At 32.1% G+C, this 18,844-nt stretch overlaps 1 protein-coding gene across 1 annotated transcript in view; it reads left to right on the top strand.

Moving 5' to 3' along the window:
- The window catches only part of TBCD (tubulin folding cofactor D), a 430,774-nt gene that overhangs the window by 283,158 nt on the left and 128,772 nt on the right, over positions 1 to 18,844 (top strand). Inside the window, 3 exon segments of the mRNA XM_051995656.1 lie at positions 344 to 461; positions 7,644 to 7,704; positions 9,459 to 9,481. Of these exon segments, the coding sequence (XP_051851616.1) occupies positions 344 to 461; positions 7,644 to 7,704; positions 9,459 to 9,481 (202 nt within the window).

Below are 18,844 nucleotides of genomic sequence, written 5' to 3'. Positions count from 1 at the left end.
TTATGTATTACTTTATATAGTTTAAATTTTTGTAATCTTAGAGAAGTACCCAACATAAGATCAGGTTTTAATTTTTTAAAATTATTCATATCTGAGTAGTGCCATTTTTCTTCTAGTTGAGATTTGGTGAAAAGATCACAGTCAAAATTATTGATGTGTCTTGGTGATATTTATAGAACTCATCAATATCAGTAGGGTGTTAAATGGAGATTCAAATTAATAAGATGCTGGATATTATTATATACTTATTTTATTTTCATGAATGAAGATAGTTTTTTTTGTTTAGAGTTTTATGTTCAATTTTTGTTATGTTCTGTCAACCACTTACTTGCCTATTTTGCAGTTTTCCCACAGCTGTTACCTTTAGCTGTTTGCACGGATTTACATACTCGTCATGGAGCTATTCTTGCCTGTGCTGAGATCACTTATGCCCTGTACAAACTAGCAGCTGCAAAAAATAGGTATAAAGACATTTATATTTTCATTTGTAATCTTTATTAAAATCTCCCTATGTAATTATTTGTGACTTTTGTTTGGTCCACATCTTGTCCCATTAAACAAAAACACAAAATTCTCTGTTAAGTAAGTGAACTAACCACTACATATTCAATGCTGCTTATTTATTTGAAGTGCATTAACAGTTCCTGTGTCCCCAGAAGTTGCCATAGTCTAATATGTGATCATTTTTTGTTTTGTACAAATTACAAACTCAACCTCACCTCAGCAATCCCAAGGATTGGTAGTAACTGAAATTTTTTTTTTTTCCAAAATGCCTCTTTTTTTTTTTTTTTTTTAATAATTTTGTGATCTTTGGCATTATATATTTAGGCTTCATAGCTTTTAGAGAGTGTAACTATTCAGAAGGAAAGCAAAAAAGAGACCCAGAAACTATACAAAGAAGTGAACTGCAGAGAGCTGGGTATAGATACAAGCATTTAATAGGTCAGGTTTTTCAAGGAATTATTTTCAGAACATGCATATCTGCTACAAAGCCAGCTGTTATATAGCCACTTGTTAGTGATATACTATACTAATTCCCAGTTTTGATTTGCTTTTTCCTCAGTTTTCCTATCACTTTTAGTTGTCCTATCACTTTGCTGTTAACTTTAACTCAATCTATTGAATTGACTGTTCTCATCTTAGCCTCCTAACTTCATTTTATGAGAATGGTTGTCATTCGCCAGCAACTTAATGTAGTTTCTTTGCTTCAGTTAGTTTGTTATTATGTAATAATCTTCTCCCTTCTCCCTTCAGTTATACTTTATCTGTGCTGGCTTCAGTTTTATCTCTTCTTTAATTAATCCCAATTAATTAGACTCATAAATTTACTACAAGGACACACTTAAAGGTTAGGGTGATCTGACTATTCCCTTGTATCTAATATCAAGTGCCTACTATTTTAACAGCATTGAAATTTCAATTAGAGATGAATGAATTAAGTTAATAAATTTCATTTTCAAATTAAGTAATATCTGGAAACATTAAGAGTTTGCTTCATTCACATAATAGGATGCCAATCTATAGTTGAGATTTTAGTTGAGGGGAGGATATGGAGAAGAGAGGAAAATTTTGAGCATGAAATACTTTGGGAAGCGGAACAAACCTAAGTGCATTAAGATTATCAGTAATCAATATTTAATAAGCCCTATACTATGTACCTTACACTGTGCTAAATATTGGGGATATGAAGACAAAAATGAAATTTTCCTTATTTTCAGGGAGCTTATTTTTCTGGGAAAGACACAAAATGTGTTAGTATGTAACATTCAGTACATTCCAGGCATTGAGATTTACTAATACATTAATACTATTTCATTCAGTGTAATACAAGCATTTTGCAGACAGAGACTCTCATTTTTATCTTTACATCTCCATTGTTTAGGAGGACAGTACTTGGCAAATGATATGCAATCAATGCTAATTGATTGACCATTAACTTTAAATACAGTTACAAACCTAGAGCTTCTGTATTTTCCAAATTGTTTCATGGTTAAAAAAAAAAAATTCTCTTTTTATTTTTCATTCTGTTGAAACTCCATTTCTATCCATTCATATGTGTTTGTATAAAGTACATATGTTATATTTCAAAGCAGCTAGAAAACTCAGTGAATAGAATCTTTGATTTGGAATCAGTTCAGATCCAGCCTCAGACTATGTAACCCTGGGAAGGTCACTTAAACTTAGTTTGCCTTAATCCATTGAAGAAGGAAATGGCAAACCACTCTAATATCTTTGACAAAAAAACTCCAAGGATGGTATTGATTTCCTATGGTCCACATGGTTACAAAGAGTCAGACACAATCAAATGACCAAAGAACAACAAAATATGGAACACATGTGCCTTGGTGTGTAGAATATTTACAAGGAGACAGGTTAGGAGAACAGAAAGGGAAATAAGAGGGCATTAAAAATAAACTATCTTTCTATATCTTGTTTGGGGTTGTCCCTAAAAGCTTTCTTCTTCCTCTTTCCTTTTATCTCATGATTTCCATGCTTTGAGGGTAGAAAACTCAGGCTGACAATATTATTATCATAATTCAATTATATTACAGGCTTTTTTTTGGTATATCTGCTAATTTTATGGCCTTATCTATGGGGAAAAATGCTTTCCAGTTTCAAATAATTGACTTGGGAAATTTTATAGCATCATGATATTGTTAATTCACATTTATATAATATTTTTAAGATTTACAAAATAGTTTTCTCATTACAGTCCTGAGAGGTAAGTAATATATTATTACTTTTATTTTGTAATTAGGAAAATTAAGATTAAAGAAGATATTAGTTGCCCAATGTTATATAATTAATTATCTATTATCATTTGAACTCAGATCTCTCTTTAATTGCCTTTTCTTTTCCAGTTCATTTTACAAATTAGAAAATTGAGACAAATAAATGACTTGTCCAAGGTCCTACACAGCTAATATGTGAGGCCAAATTTGAATTCAGGTTTTCTCAATTCCAGGCCTAGTACTCTATTTACTGCATCACCTACCTGCCCTTTAAAAAATCCAGAGGAAAACAGAAGCAAGGCAATATTGATTCTGTTACTTTAAATTTAATGTATATTAAAAGAAACAAGTAATAGTAGTAGATTTATACTTGAACTCTTCTGTGTTCATGTTGGTGATTTTCTAATTCTTATCAAAATATTTTTTCAAAGTGCCTCAATTTCCTAATTTATAAAATGAGTTGGAAAAAGAAATGGCAAACCACTCTAGTATTTTTGCCAACATAATCCCAAAGGAGGTCATGAAGAATTGGATAAGACTGAAACTACTGAACAACAAACTTTTAAAAGTTTTCATTGACTCTTGTTTCCTTTGTGTTTCTCTCTCTCTCTCTCTCTCTCTCTCTCTCTCTCTCTCTCTCTTTTGCATATTATTTCTCCCCTTTCCTAGTTTCCACTCAAGGTCGACCTGTTTCCCACTCCCAATAATATATTGGTTATAAAAATATAATCAAGCAAAATAAATTTTTGCTATATAGGTGAATCTGAAAATATATGCTTCATTCCTTTACCTCTTCAAAGGAGATGGATGAGATATACTTAATTAAAATCAGTCTCTTGGCAATGTAATTGTTCCTTGGATTGATAATAATAACTAGCATTTATATAGCATCTTAAGATTTGCAAAGCATTTTACAAATATTATCTCATTTAATCCTCACAACAACCCTGTAAGGTTAGTGAATATAAATATCTCTTTTAGAGATCAAACAATTAAGGCTAAAAACTAGCTTTATAATGAACCCTTGGATTCTTGGAAATCTCTAGCCTCCATCTTCTCCTTCCCCCCATCCCACTCCTCCTCCTCCTCCTTTTTAAATTGGAGATGTCTGTTTTAGCATAGAGGATATGTGTATGAGTGTTTTCTCCTTTGATATTTAACAGTTAGGAAAAATCACATAAGGTCTGACTATAATTAATTTGTGCTTTGAAATCATTTGCTGCTAAGACTTTGAATTGTATGTAACAAGCATATTATAATTATTTAGACAAGGTAGTTTATATAAATCTTCTAAAGCACTGAGTTGAAGGAATATATTTGCAATAAAACAATTGAATATTGAAAAAAAATGAAACTAAGACTAAGAAAAGCTAAGTGATTTGTTATTCACTTGATAACTGTCAAAAGGCAATAATAGATTGAGGTTTTCCTAATTCTTTAATTTAGCATACTCTTAATCACTGGATCCCCCCTTCCCCTGCCCCCCTCCAACTCCTCTGGTCTTAAGATCCAAATTTTTAAGTTTTTACTAGTTTTTTTTTTCTTTACAACAGTGTTATTGTATAAATCATTTTCCATATTCTTTTTCTGTGCTCTGTATCAATTCCCTATAAAGCTTCTAAGATTTCTCTAAATTAAAGTTTTCAACTATTATATTTTTTCCTGTCTTTTTCTGTTAACTTAGGAAATCTTAATTTTTTTTTTTCTTTCATGGACACCATTAGTAATAGAAGGAACCTTTCTCAGATTAATATTTTTAAATGCATAAAATAAAATATATAGGCTTACAAAGGAAACCAATTCCATTGAAATATGTTTATCAAAATATTTTTAAAAAGATTTCATGGACCTATATTAAGAAGTTTAATTTTAAATATTTATCTGGATACTATGTTATTTGGTGTATATATAGTAAGAATTTTTATTGCCTGTTCCTTTAGGTGTAATGTAATATTCTTGCTTATCTCTTTTAGACCATGCCGGTTTTTGCTGTTCCCTTGTCCAAGATCATAATTTTTTTTCACCCAAAATATAACTTTTCTTTATCTTTCTGTGTGAATCTATCCTCTGTGTGAATATTTATTTCAAGTATTTTTCTTACAAATAAACTAATTTTGGATTCTGCTTTATTTACTACATTCTGCTATGTGACTTCATTTTGTGAAAAGTTCATATCATTTATTTTTAGTAAGGTTTGTTAATTTTATAGCTTTGTCCATCATATTTTTTATCTCCTCTCTCCTTCCTTGCAAGGAAGAAGTTTGCAGATATAAGGAAGGAATTTGATTGACACTAGTAGTCTGTTATTGAAATATCCTTAGTCTCTGTTCTCTTCAGCAAGCCCATTCAGTGTCTCCCTGATTCTCTTGCTTTTTTTCTCTCTTATATTGTCTTCCAAAGTTGAAATTTAAAGTTTGTTTTACTTTTGTTTCCTATCTATCTTTTATTCCCTCTCTTCTTTTTCTGTCTTTGGTTGTATTCCTATTACACATAATGTATTTCAATTCTAAATGCTGTGTGTGTGTGTGTGTGTGTGTGTGTGTGTGTGTATGTGTGTGTAGTCCTCCTTTATTTTCAAATTCAATTAATTTCAATAAGAGATCATGACTCATTCCCCCATGCCTTCCTTCATATTTACTTAATCTTTTCAGCCATATCTCTTTATATGAAAAGCTATATTCTTCCCCAAAGTTTTTTTTTTCTTAAATTAAATTACTACTATATTCCTTTTACTCTTTTTCTTTCCTCTCTCAAAACCAACAGAACAGAATGAAATCACAGGTAGGCCCCAGCTTTCATTCAGTTAGCTCCCTTTCTGATACTTGATTCTGATACAGGATTCTGAAGATAATTATCTTCTTCCTTGTGTAGTAATCTCTGAGCTATGTTTCTGTCTCCTACTTTTATTCTGTCACACCAGGGCCAGAATTTGGCTTGAGATACCTGATAATTGGAGCTGGAACTTCAGTGCAGCTGACTCTTGATGTTCTTCTTATTAGGGACTTGTCTAGTTTCATGTTCATTTGAACTTTTTTCTGCCTTTCACCTCCATTAGTTTTTAGCCAAGTTATGAAAACTGATTTCTCTTATAACTTGTCTTTACCTCTAAAGCTTTAGCATGTACTTGAGTGTAATAGCTTTCCCCATCCAACCTGTACATCAGTTTCCGCCTTTTTCTACCCATATTTTTATATAGTTCTGGACTGAACAGAGAAGATACTTTTACTTTTCAAGTTATCATTGGTCTTTCTGGGATTATTTTCAGATATTTGTTGGAGTTTATTATAAAAGCAAGGGGTTTTTTTGTTTGTTTAGTTTTTTTGGACTGTTCATGACATCATCTTAATTGAAAGATCTAGGACTGTTCCCAGTGATTATAATGCTTTTAAGTTGAGGACTTCCTATATTATAAAATCTAAACATTTGTAGCTTGCATATTTTATTCCAGATTTTGGGTGAATTCCAAAGAGACCTATAGAAATATTTGAAATGTAGTTGGTAGAAAAATAACAGGCTGTCTTAGAAAGTGACAACTCATATTATGATACTGACCAGAGAATTAATAAGTGTTTATTGAATCAACATAGGTGTTTAAAGACTTTTTCATGCCTTTGGGGCAGTTAACAGAGTTTATTTTCTGAACTATAGTAAGATAACAATGGCATTGAACTTAAATCTCTCTTGCTTTTAAATTAAACATGCAAATGTGAATCTTGGATAAAAGAACACATCCTGAGTTGTAAAAGGATCTTCCTTTTCTTTTTGACTTTTCAACATGTCTATGCATGCATTGGAAAGAATCAATATCAGTGAATCAATAAACACTTATTAAGCATTTACTATGTCCCAGGCCCTGTGCTATGTGCTAAGGATAGAGACAAAAATTAGTTCCTGCCCTCTTAGAGAGAGAAGGCACTAGAATTAAAAGGGATTGGGAAAGGGGTGTTTGTGTGTGTGTGTGTGTGTGTGTGTGTGTGGTGGTGGTGGTGGTGGTGGTGACAAGACGACCGCTTTTAGGGTTTTCTTTGCAAATATACTAGAGTGAGGGGCAGTTAGGTGGTGCAGTAGATAGAGCACCAGCCCTGAAGTCAGGAGGACCTGAGTTAAAGTTTCACCTCAGACACTTAACACTTCATACTTTCTAGCTGTGTGACCCTGGGCAAGTCACTTAGCCCCAATTGCCTCAGCAAGAAGGAAAAAAAAAGCAAATATATTGGAGAGGTTTGCCATTTCCTTCTCCAGTGACAGACAGGGTTAAGTGACTTGCTTAGAATCACATGGTAAAATGTTTGAAGTCAGATTTAAACTCCTGACTCCAGTGATGATTTCATGCCAGTGAAACTATGGTATATCTCTTTCTTAAATAAAGTTTCTCTTTTCACTGATTAAAAAAAAGATATTTGACTTTGCATCTAGTTAGATTCTGGTTATATCCTATATTGTCTTTCCTCCCTCCTTTCCTCTCCCCTTCTCTCTCCTCCTTTCCTTCCCTCCCTCCCTTTCTTCCCCTCTCCCCCTCCTCCCTTTCCTTCCTCCCTTCCTTTCCTACCCTCCTTCCTTCTATCCCCTCCCTCCCCACCCTCTTTCCCTTTCTCCCTCCCTCCTAATTCTCCTTCCCTCCCTCCTTCCCTTCCTTTTGCATTTGGGGTTAAGTGACCTGTCTGGGTTCACACATTCTATATTTTCTTACCTTCATATCTAAAGCAATAAAGATTTCTGAAAATTATCTCCCCAGAGATGGTTTCATTTTAGGAAATTAAAATCCAGGTTTTTTTTTTTTTTTTAAACACAAATGACTATTCTTATTTAACACAAAGTGCTCTTAAACTGTGGTTTTTCATTATTACGTTATTTGGCATGATAATTTTAATATGCTGCATGTGAAATTTTTATCTTTTTATTATTTTGCAGGCCAGTTACAATTTATTTGGATCAAATGTCATTGGAGGGACTAAAACGGATACACCAGAAGGTTTGTATCCATATTTTTTTTTAATTGAAAGCAATATCATGGCCTGAATATCCACTTCTTAAAAAACTGTTACATCAGATTTGAAAATATTTCTTTATTCCATTTATTTCAGGTTATTTCAAAGAGAGAAACCTTTTTCTCTTTTCATTGATTCCTTAAATCTTTTGCACTCTCTGTTATTATAGCAATAGAAACTGATAACTGAAGGGCTAATCTCTTTTGATCTTTGATTACTAAACATTGTTACTTAAATTGTTAAATTTACTAAAAATTGTTAAAGGAATTAAAGTTAAGAACTGCAAGAGTTAAGAAACTCATTTCTGATGCAGCTATTAGTCAGCCAAGAATTATACTTGGATGATGATAATGATGATAGCATTACATTAAAATTATTTTGAACATTTTGAATTCATTCAAGTCTTAATGTTATCATTAATTATACCTAATATTTTATATAGTACTTTATGGTTTGAAAATGATTTACAGATATGATCTCATTTTATCTTAAGAAAAATACTAAGAGGTAGATGTTATTATTAGCCACATTTTACAATGAGAAAATTGAGGCAGATAGAGTTTAAGAATCATACCAAGTAAGTGTCTGAGACCATATTTGAAGTCAGATTTTATGTTATCTAGCTATCTAATAATACAAAAGTAGTAATAGTAATAGTGGTGGTGGTGGTAATAGTCATAATAGTAGTACTAATGATGATGGTAATTGGAAGAAAATAAGTGAAAAAAAACAATTAGGCTTAAATGAAAAGGAGAGAAGAACAACTTTTAGCATGGAAAATTAAGAAGATCTGCTTAAAGAAACTGATTCTTTCAAGGGAATAAAAGAATTAGGATTTCTTCTTGTTGGAGTTGGGTACTACCCTACTGGGTAGAAGGCAAGAGGATCTAGATAAAGAAAATAAGAGTAGGAAATACTACCTATTTCAGTTTAGCTGGAATATAGAATGATTTTTATGGGAGGAGAAACTGTTAAATTAAGCTACAAAGATTAGGTGAGAGTTATAGTTTGGATGATTTTTTTAATACCAGGTTAAATATTCCAATTTGAATTTGAGAAAAAATTCTGGGACATTCTTGGATGACAAGAAAGGATGATAATCCTATGTATAGAAGCAACAATAACAAAAGTGAAAGAATTCAGAAGTTTTTTGGTTTTGCTTTATTGTTTTTTTTTTAATTTTCCCTAGTGAAAACTTATTTTCTTTATGATATTACTGTGCATTGTTATTAATTGAATTGAAATTTTGGCTTTATTCCTGACAAACTTTGTGATCTTGGATTAATCTCTTAATTTTTGTGTCCCTTATTTTAATCATCTATAGGCTGTAGCTATTACTCATAGTGTCATATTAATTTATCAGTAGATGAGACATTATAAGAATCTAGTGCAGTCCTTGGGTTTTTTCAGATAAAGAAACAGAGTTTCAGAATTATTTACCCAAGTAGTGCAGGTAATGGTACAGAGGGAGGATCTGATCCAGATTCTCTGACTATCAAGATGGCCATGAAGGTGAATGCAGTTGTGCAGGGTAAGTACTTTGAAGTCTTAGAATAAATGGAGTTATACAATTCAAGCAAAGTCGTCATTTTTCTAAAACCAGAAAATTCCAAAAATTGCTTTAAGTTTGAGACCTTTTCATATTAACCTCTATTTTGTATTTCCCATTGTGATTCAAAGCAACAGATGTAATTTTTCATTTAAAAAAAACTGAGACATTTCCATCATTTACTTTTAGCTTTATGATCGCCAGTTATACAGGTAAGAGAGGAATTAAACAATAACATTAGTTCTTATTTCTTTTGTGTGTTAAAAACAGATTCAGATTCTGGTTTTTCTATGATTTATTGAGTAAGAGTTTGAATATCTATAGTTCTTTAAATTCTTCAATCAGGCATCCAGCAAGCATTGATTAAGCATTTGCTTTTTTTAGGTACTTGGTTTACAAACACATAGACTGAAACAACCTCTTCTTGAAAAAAGTTTGCATTTTAATTTTGAGAAGACAACATACATATATAGTTCTAAGCTATTTAATAGTTACTAAAGCTTAAACCTGTATTAACTTAGAGATAAAGAACAGTATGTATGTAAACATATATAGCATCAATATAAAGAGAAAGTAGTGAAATATATAGTTTGGAAGGGAAATAGAAGCAATTGAGGAGGAATGAAAGTCAGAAAGACTTCATGCAGAAGAGGTTGCTTGAACTGTAACGTAAGGAAAGAAACATACTTTGATGCAATGAAAGGGAGAGAATACAATTCAGGGACATGGACAGTGAAACGTATAGCATGTGTTAAAAAAAAGAGAAAACTTTTACACTGTTTGTGCTCATTTAGCTTTCAAATTCAATTTAATCTTACCAAGACAGATTTGAAAAAAAGTAGGATTTAAGTAGTAGATAGATAGATAGATAGATAGATAGATAATTGTTTAGAAGAACGAATAATTTTTCAAAGAAGAGCTGTAAATTAATAAAATCATAAAAATGCTTCATAACACTAGTAGAAAGATCAATGAAAATCACAACAGTTCTGAGGTTTTACCTCACTCCCAAAAATTTGGCAAAAATGAAAAAAGATAAAGATAGCAATAGTCAATGCTTTAATAGTTATATAAATCCTGAGAGTCTTCCCTTCCCAGATTAATTAATTTATTTTGGGGTTATTTTTTTTAGACTAGATGAAAAAGACCATTCTTTGCCTCGGTTGCTGCCTAGCCTTAATCACTGAATGGGTTCAGCCTCTGTCAAACTGAGACCCGTTAAAGACCTTAACTTGAAAAGACTTAGGTCTCCCATTGCATCTAGGAACATCTCCAGTTGTCCTGATCTATATCTGCCCATTAGACTCAGATGGCTCTGGAAGGGAAAGTGAAGCACAGCCCTCCCTTACTTAAATGCAGATCACTTGCACCTCACAGCAACACTTCCCGGATAGTATAGCCAGAACTCTTTGAGAACGAAGAACAAAGAACAACAATGACAACAACAACAAAAATTGGAACAATAATTTACTATTGCTGGAGCCCTGAATTGGTCCATCCATTATGGGGAAAAAACCCTTCCAAATGACAAATAAGTGATTAAATTATTTGTATCCTTTGATTCAGAGATTCTACTATTGGTGTATATATATTCCAATGAGATCAATGACAAAAACAAATGTCTCTTTCACAAAAAATTTTATAGCAGCACTCTTTGTAGCAGCAAGGAACTGACTACAAAGTAGATGACCCTTGACTAGGTAATAGTTAAATTAGTTGTGGTATATGAATGTCATACAATGTTAGTATACCATAAGTGCATCATGAAAGCATTCAAGCATGGGAAAACTGATAGAAAGTGAATTAAGCAGAAACAGGAAAATAATGACTACAACAATATAAATGGAAAGAACAACAAATTCAGAGTGAATGGTATAAAATTATAAATAACCAAGTTTGGTCATTTATAATAATATCTTCTCTATTTCTTTCCATAAGTGAGGTGTGAATCTCTGTATATAGTGCAGGATTTTTAATGTGTTAATTAGTTTTGCTGACTTGTTTTTCCTTTTTTTTTTTTTTTTAACTATTTATTATAAGGAATAATTTTCTAGAAGTAAAAGAGAAAAGAATAATTCATTGGGAAATAGATGTTTTAAAAGTAAATAAAAAGATGTATCTAAAAGTAAAAGTAAAAGAAAAATTTAAGAATTAACAAAATACCTTTCAGGAAAGAGGAAGGGCATAGTGGCTTCCATTCTTCTTGCCTGACTTTTGAGTGACCATGTGAATCTAATGATGGTGCAGTACTAGTACTTATTGTACCAACTTTAGTCCTGCACATCTTAGACCTATCTTTTTATGTGTTCTTTGTTAGAAATTAAGATTAGCATTACTTTTCACTTAATAGATGTTGATTGATTTGGCATGGGTATAATAGAAAGCCCCCAAACAAAAAAATCAGGGAACACAAATTCTAATTTTTAAAACTTTAGTTTCCTTGTCCATAAAGTAGAAATTCTATTTTCAACATATACTCACCAGGTTGTTATAAGGATCAAACAAGATCATGTATGTTAAAAAAAAAAAAAAGTCCTATTTATTCGAATGATCTAGATTATAGATTTTTGGTTTAATCTTCCTAGTTTAAGTATATATACATTAAGTAGATAATGAACTATCATTGGGACTTTTATCACAAGTGTTTGCCCAGACAGTTTAAATTCTCAGAAGTACTGTGTTTTGTTATTTGATCATATTCCATAAATTGTTGGGGATTTTCTCAATCAGAAGGGAATTGGTCCTCCTATTTTATTCACAGTGAATCTGTAAGACTGCTAGTCAAATAAAATGAGTAGCCAGACTGTTAAGACTATTATCTATTTTAAGGACATAATAGATAAAGCTTCTAATTTTGGATTGCTACTGAATAGTTTTTTGATCTCTAATGCTTTATACATTCTTGCACTTTGGGAGAAAAAAGATAATAAGCAACCTAACCAAATCTATGAATATGGGTAACCTTTCTGCAGCAAAATGTCTTCAAATCTTAGTGTAGTAATTAACCACCAGTTAAGAGTAACACACAAAAAACAAGCTATTTGTTTTGGCTTGGCTTTCTCAGCAAGAAATCTACAGAACAAGTTGAACTTGTTTAGCGATGAGTCATCTCATACTTGTAATGTGTATGGTTTTCATTTTAGTGATGCCATTTTGATGTCCTAATAAGACTAATGAAATCTAATAGTAATATAGGAAATGAAATTATATGGGTGGTTTCTGCTTTTATTCTTTTTCAGTTTGGTTTTATATCATTGTCTTAAAATTAATAAAAAATTCTGGACAGCTTGAACATAACTTCATTTGTAGGCTGAAGATGTATTTGGATACTCATAGAAAGTCATTTTGTCCTCCTAGTTAGTCTTCTCTGAAAGTAGTAGCAATATTTAGCTTGTAAGAGTTATTTGTATTTCTTCTATACTGGTTACTTATCTCTCAGTAAAGCTTATTATTATGAATTGTCTAGAAACCTCAAATTCATATGCCTCTTAATGATATGGGAAAACTAGTTTGTCAGACAGTAGTATCTTAGCACATACATTAATGAATATGGCCCAGTTATCTTTGCAAGAAAATCAAAAGCAAAGACTTACAATAATCATAGCAGAATTGAAGAATTACAAAAAAATAAGTTACAAAATTCATAGCTTCTTGTATGAGATCTTTCTATTATTATAGAAATCCCATTAGTATCCAATTTCTATGTACAAGTGATAATTCTATTTCAAGAATGCCAATTTATTTTTTAATTTCTTCTCTATAATCTATAGTGGGTTTTTTTTTTTTTTTTGTTGTTGTTGTTGTTGTTGTTGTTGAGGGTAGAAGTGGTAGTATATTTTGGTGTAGGTAGGATGCATGATATAGAGTAAGAGAAGAAACCCTACAATACTAAATACAGAGAGCTTTTTCCCCAGATATGTAAAATATATAAAATGGTTTCAGTAAATGGCATGTATATCAGCATTCAAAAGAGTATTAATTCTCAACAGTTTGAAAATTAGATAGTAAAATTCTTCTTGCAAACAATTGCTTGATTTTCTGAAGTATAGTACCTGAAATGGGAGGCTCTCAACATTCTGCACACATAGAATTTGCTATTATAGTCCTACTTTGATGTTATTATAGTCAAAGGGAATTGTATTGTCTTTTTGATAGTTACCAACTCTTCAGGCTAATGACAGTACTTGGATATTTCTTTGTTTGGTTAAGGCAATAAATTTAAATGATATTGCTTACTCTTGCTTGCTGTTGTTGTTTCTTTCAGTCATGTCTGACTCTGTGTGATTCCCTCTGGACCACATTATTTATGGGTTTTCTTCACAAAGATACTGTAGTAGTTTGCCATTTCCTTCTCCACTGTAATAAAATTAAGAGGCTAAATATCTGTCTAGGGTCATACATTAAATAAGTGTTTGAAGCCAACTATGAACCCAAGGCTTCTTGACTCTAGGCCCAATGTTCTATCCACTGAACCATTTAGCTGCCTTCATTACTATAAAGACTAGATTTGAAAATCTATATCATTCTATCAAAGTGTTTCCTTTTGAGTAGACTATTAAAATTCTCTTAAGAGAAATCTGTTCATTCCCTCTTGAGAACAATATAGTTTTCAATTCTTTTCACGATATAATGCTCTAGTTAAAAAATACAATAAAGTCAGATTATGCCATAAATATTCTGATATCCTAGAAAAAGTTTTTTTTTTTCTAGTAATATTACTTGAAGTCAAAAGAGAGTCAGTGTAACTAAATAATATTGGAGAATACAACTTGTACTAAGAAGTTCTGAATCCTTTTCACAATGGCATAGTAGAGTTGGAAATCAAAGTAAAGTTTTCTGTTCTATTTGGGGAAAAGGAGAATGTGAAAAATAAGTCCCTGCTTTAAGCATAGAGATTGAAGAACCAGACTTATTGTTGACATTATACTGAGAAAGCTTAAATTCCCATTAACCCAAAACTGATATAAAAGTTGAATACTGCACATCAGCAGAAGCTCTTAGCATTCTGGAAAGTTTCCAGAGTGAATAACTTTTGACACTTGAGTAAATGTTAAGTTTTATTGTTTATGAGGGCACATTTCCAACTTTAAGTATAGCACTGAAACTTTCCACTTACTACTGTTCTTCCATATAATGAAGTTTTCTTCTTTTAAAAATTATGAGTTGTTTTAATTTGTAGAAAAGGACTTATGAGATATTCTTTTTCATTTTGTGACTAAGTAAGACAAAAATAATTTTAAGGAACAAATATGCTTTTAAAAATTAAATTTGAATAGATAAAAAGAAGCAGCCTTTTGAAGTAGTCATGTAACCATCAGAATGGAGATTGATCATGATCATTGACTTTGAAAAATAAACATGTAGAAAAGTGATGCGTTTTGTTGATAACAAAATATTGAAATAGGCTTTTAATGGCAACAGCTGATAAGACCTTTAACGAAACTATGCAGCTTTACTCCCAAGATCCCAATTACATATGTAGTTTTCCAAATACCACTTGGATCTGAAGAAAAGTTAAAGCCTGAGAAATGGATTTTTTTTTTTCCTTTATGGCCTCTTCTCATTGTAGACAAATAGCAGTGTATCATGATGGATAAAGAATGGAGTTAGATTTAGGAAGAATGATTTTATTTTCAACTCACAACAATGGTTGAATGACTAGAAAATTGCTTAATATATCCAAACCTCAGTAAATATAAAACAGGGAAAATAATTTATTAAGCTTAAATGAGATAGAGTTGAAATTTTAAGGAGCTACCCTTGTTTTTTTACCAACAAATTCTTGAATAAGTTCACCTTCTACCTTTTGTGGATTGTGAAGTTGTTATAAAAATAAAAGACTGATGATTTCCTCTTTTCCAAATACTTTATGTAGATTGTAGATGGTTTATTCTAAAATGATGTATAATTTTGAATTCTTTTCAGATCTGAGAAAAGAACTTTAAAATGTAGGAATCATTTAATTTTGTTAGGAGATCATTTTGTTTCCAGGTTTGCGATGAGAAGATTAATGTCAAATGTCTATGTGACAAAGTGGTAATATTTCCAATGTTAGAGTAAGCTATATAGAAATAAATATTTTCATGTCCAACCTTGCTGAAAAGGTAATACCAGTTAGGTAAAGTTTAGCATATATTATTTGCTGAAGGATATTCCCATTACTAAAACAGTATAATCAGAATTGGCTAAATTCTTGATAGCCCTTATGGACAAAACAAAGTTTCTGAGGTACAATAATGTAAAATATATTTAGCAAAGGTATATCCACATGAAAGACCTCATTTAGGACAGTCAGGAGTGTTTAAAGATTATTATAGTTTCTCATTCTAACATCACTGGAAATGAGAGTTCTCAATTCTTTCTATCAATTCTATTCTCTCTTTTCTTAAAATAAAAAAGATTTTACTTTTACCTTTTCTCAATATCAGTCATTTCATCATTATAATTATGAAAAAATGATTAAGCAAAATTAACAAATGTAATGATTGCTTTTGATAGTGCAGATACAATCTCTTTCTAACAATCCCCCACTTCTCTATTGAAAAACGCAATATTTCATCATTTGTTCTCCTGAGCCAAGGTGTGTCATTACAATCAGTACTATTTTTTAGATCATTTCATTCTTATTTTATTACAGGTTAACTCTGACTGAGTCATATAGGCTTTCTCCCTTTAATACATTTTCCAAACACCTACTTGTTGAAATGATTTTCCTTAAGCACATTGCCCACATCCCCCTACTCAGTAAACTCTAGTAACTCTGTTACTTCTAAAATTAGATAAAAGCTACTCTGTGTGGCTTTTAAAGATCCTTATATCTTCTCTCCCAACCTTTTTTATTTCTATTCTTGCACATTACTTCCTTTTCTGCACATTACAATAGACATTGGTTTTCACTCTGTTCCTCTGCAGATTATTATCATGTCTTAATCCTGATCATTTCCTATGCCTGAAATGCATAACTTTCTCACACAGAATTCTTTTTTTTTTTTTTTTCCAGATTCAATTGAACAGCACTTTTCTCCCTCTTATTCTCCCCTCCTCTGGACTTTAAAATCTTATTTTATCAGTAGTCTCATCCTGAAACATTTGTCAATTCCTTATAGCCTTCTTACCTTGGAAACCTTTCTATTACACCAGTCCCTTTCTGTCAATGGTGAATTTCACTTGTGGCCTCCATTCAGGGAAAGAACTTAATTTCTTAATTTCTTTTCATGAATACATTCTTGACTTTCTTGGTTTCAACACCATCTATAGTTTCATTCCAGAACACACATTTTTTTCCCCTCCCTCCCTCCATCTCCCCTCCAAGATGGCAAGCAGTCCTATATATGTTAAATATGTTGCAGTATATCCTAGATACAATACATATTTGCAGAACTGAACAGTTCTCCTGTTGCACAGGGAGAATTGGATTCAGAAGGTAAAAATAACTCGGGAAGAAAATCAAAAATGCAAATAGTTCACATTCGTTTCCCAGTGTTCCTTCTTTGGGTGTAGCTGTTTCTGTCCATCATTTATCCATTGAAACTAAGTTAGGTCTCTTTGTCATAGAAATCCACTTCCATCAGAATACATCCTCATACAATATCGTTGTCGAAGTGTATAATGATCTCCTGGTTCTGCTCATCTCACTTAGCATCAGTCCATGTAGGTCTCTCCAAGCCTCTCTGTATTCATCCTGCTGGTCATTACAGAGCAATAATATTCCATAACATTCATATACCACAATTTACCCAGCCATTCTCCAATTGATGGGGATCCATTTATTTTCCAGTTTCTAGCCACTACAAACAGGGCTGCTACAAACATTTTGGCACATACAGGTCCCTTTCCCTTTTTTAGTATCTCTTTGGGGTATAAGCCCAATAGAAATACTGCTGGATCAAAGGGTATGCACAGTTTGATAACTTTTTGGGCATAATTCCAGATTGCTCTCCAGAATGGTTGGATTCGTTCACAACTCCACCAACAACATGCACTGTAGTTTTAAACTATTGCCCAGTTGGTAGATTTCTATTTTCAGTTCTTTGATCCCATTAAGGCCTGCAGGAAATATTTGGATGTATATGTAACATTTTTGTTTATAAGCTTATTTTATGATTTTTGTTAATTTACTAGATATTAAGGATACAACATTTTTTAAATTTATATATATTTTTAATGATTTGGAGAAATTTTTTGTGTATGTGTGTAGGTAGAGAGCTAAAATATAGACTAAGAGATAGATAATTTATTAAATACTTACTACATAGTAAGCATTGTTAAGCATTGAAAATCCAGAAACAAGCAAAATATTCTTTACTTTTTTTTCTCTTCCTTTTTTCCCTATTTGCTCCATTTTTCCTCTTAATTTTTCCCCCTGAGGCAATTGAGGTTAAGTGACTTGCCCGGAGTCACACATCTAGGAAGTGTTAAGTGTCTGAGACCAGATTTGAATTCAGGTCATCCTAACTTCAGGGCTGGTGCTCTATCTACTGTACCACCAAACTGCTCCCTTTTGCTCCATTTTGACATTATAGATCACTTTTTTTTCTGTTTACTTTCTCCATGTTCATGACATTATTCTCTCCTGCCCTCTTTCCTCATTCTCATACTATCTTCTTGAAGAAACCTCATGAGCTTTATGGAAATGACTCATGAATCTTTGTATCTGGTATCAGTCTATCATCCAGACTTCATTCTTGTATCACCAATTACTTATGAGACATTTCTAACTAGATGTTTGAGAGACATCTGAAAATCGACCTGCCTCAAACTGACCACATTATCTTTAGCCCAAACACTCTCCTTTTCTAAACTTCCCTATTTCTGTTAGGCATACCATTCTTCCATTTTCCCAGCATAATCTCATTTCCCTGGACTCTTCATTCTTCCTCACACCATAGATCCAGTCAGTTGCTAACCCTTGACATTTCCATTTTCACATATCTTTTATATCCAACTCCCTTTTTTTCTTTCTTTTTCACATCACTCCCTGCTTAGTTCAGCTCCTTATTCTAGCTCACTTAGATAATATGACTGTCATTACCTCTGGTCTTTGACTTCATATACATTGCCATCTTCCACATAACCATCACCATCCAAAAAAGTGCTGCCAAAATCATTTTTCTCAAGTGTAGTTTTGACCATGTGATTCCAATGACTTTTTGATGCAGCCTAGGATAAAATTTAAACTGTTCTGTTTAGCTTTTGAAATCTTTTAGAACCTGGCCTCAACCTAACTTTTCATCCTTATTGGTCAGTATTTCTTCACTCTATACTATCACAATTGTTCTCTTTCTTCTTCACAAAGGCCACTCCATCTCTTGGGTTTCTCTCTTTGCACTGGCATAGTTGAAGTGATCTTTCTCCTTGTTTCTGCCATATAGAGTTTCTTTCTTCCTTAAATAAGTAACTCAAATACTATGCTAAATGAAACCTTTCTTAATCTTACCTATTATTAGTTTACTTCCTCTGAAACTACCTTGTATTGAACTACTTTGTTTCTTTGTAATTCTTTAATTTACACACACACACACACACACACACACACACACACACACACACACACACGTTTTTTGCTGAGGCAATTG

Source organism: Antechinus flavipes, chromosome 4 (genome assembly GCF_016432865.1).
Source record: "Antechinus flavipes isolate AdamAnt ecotype Samford, QLD, Australia chromosome 4, AdamAnt_v2, whole genome shotgun sequence".
Taxonomy (NCBI): domain Eukaryota; kingdom Metazoa; phylum Chordata; class Mammalia; order Dasyuromorphia; family Dasyuridae; genus Antechinus; species Antechinus flavipes.
The sequence above is the reverse complement of the archived record's forward strand: the minus strand, read 5'-3'. Positions and strand labels throughout refer to the sequence as shown.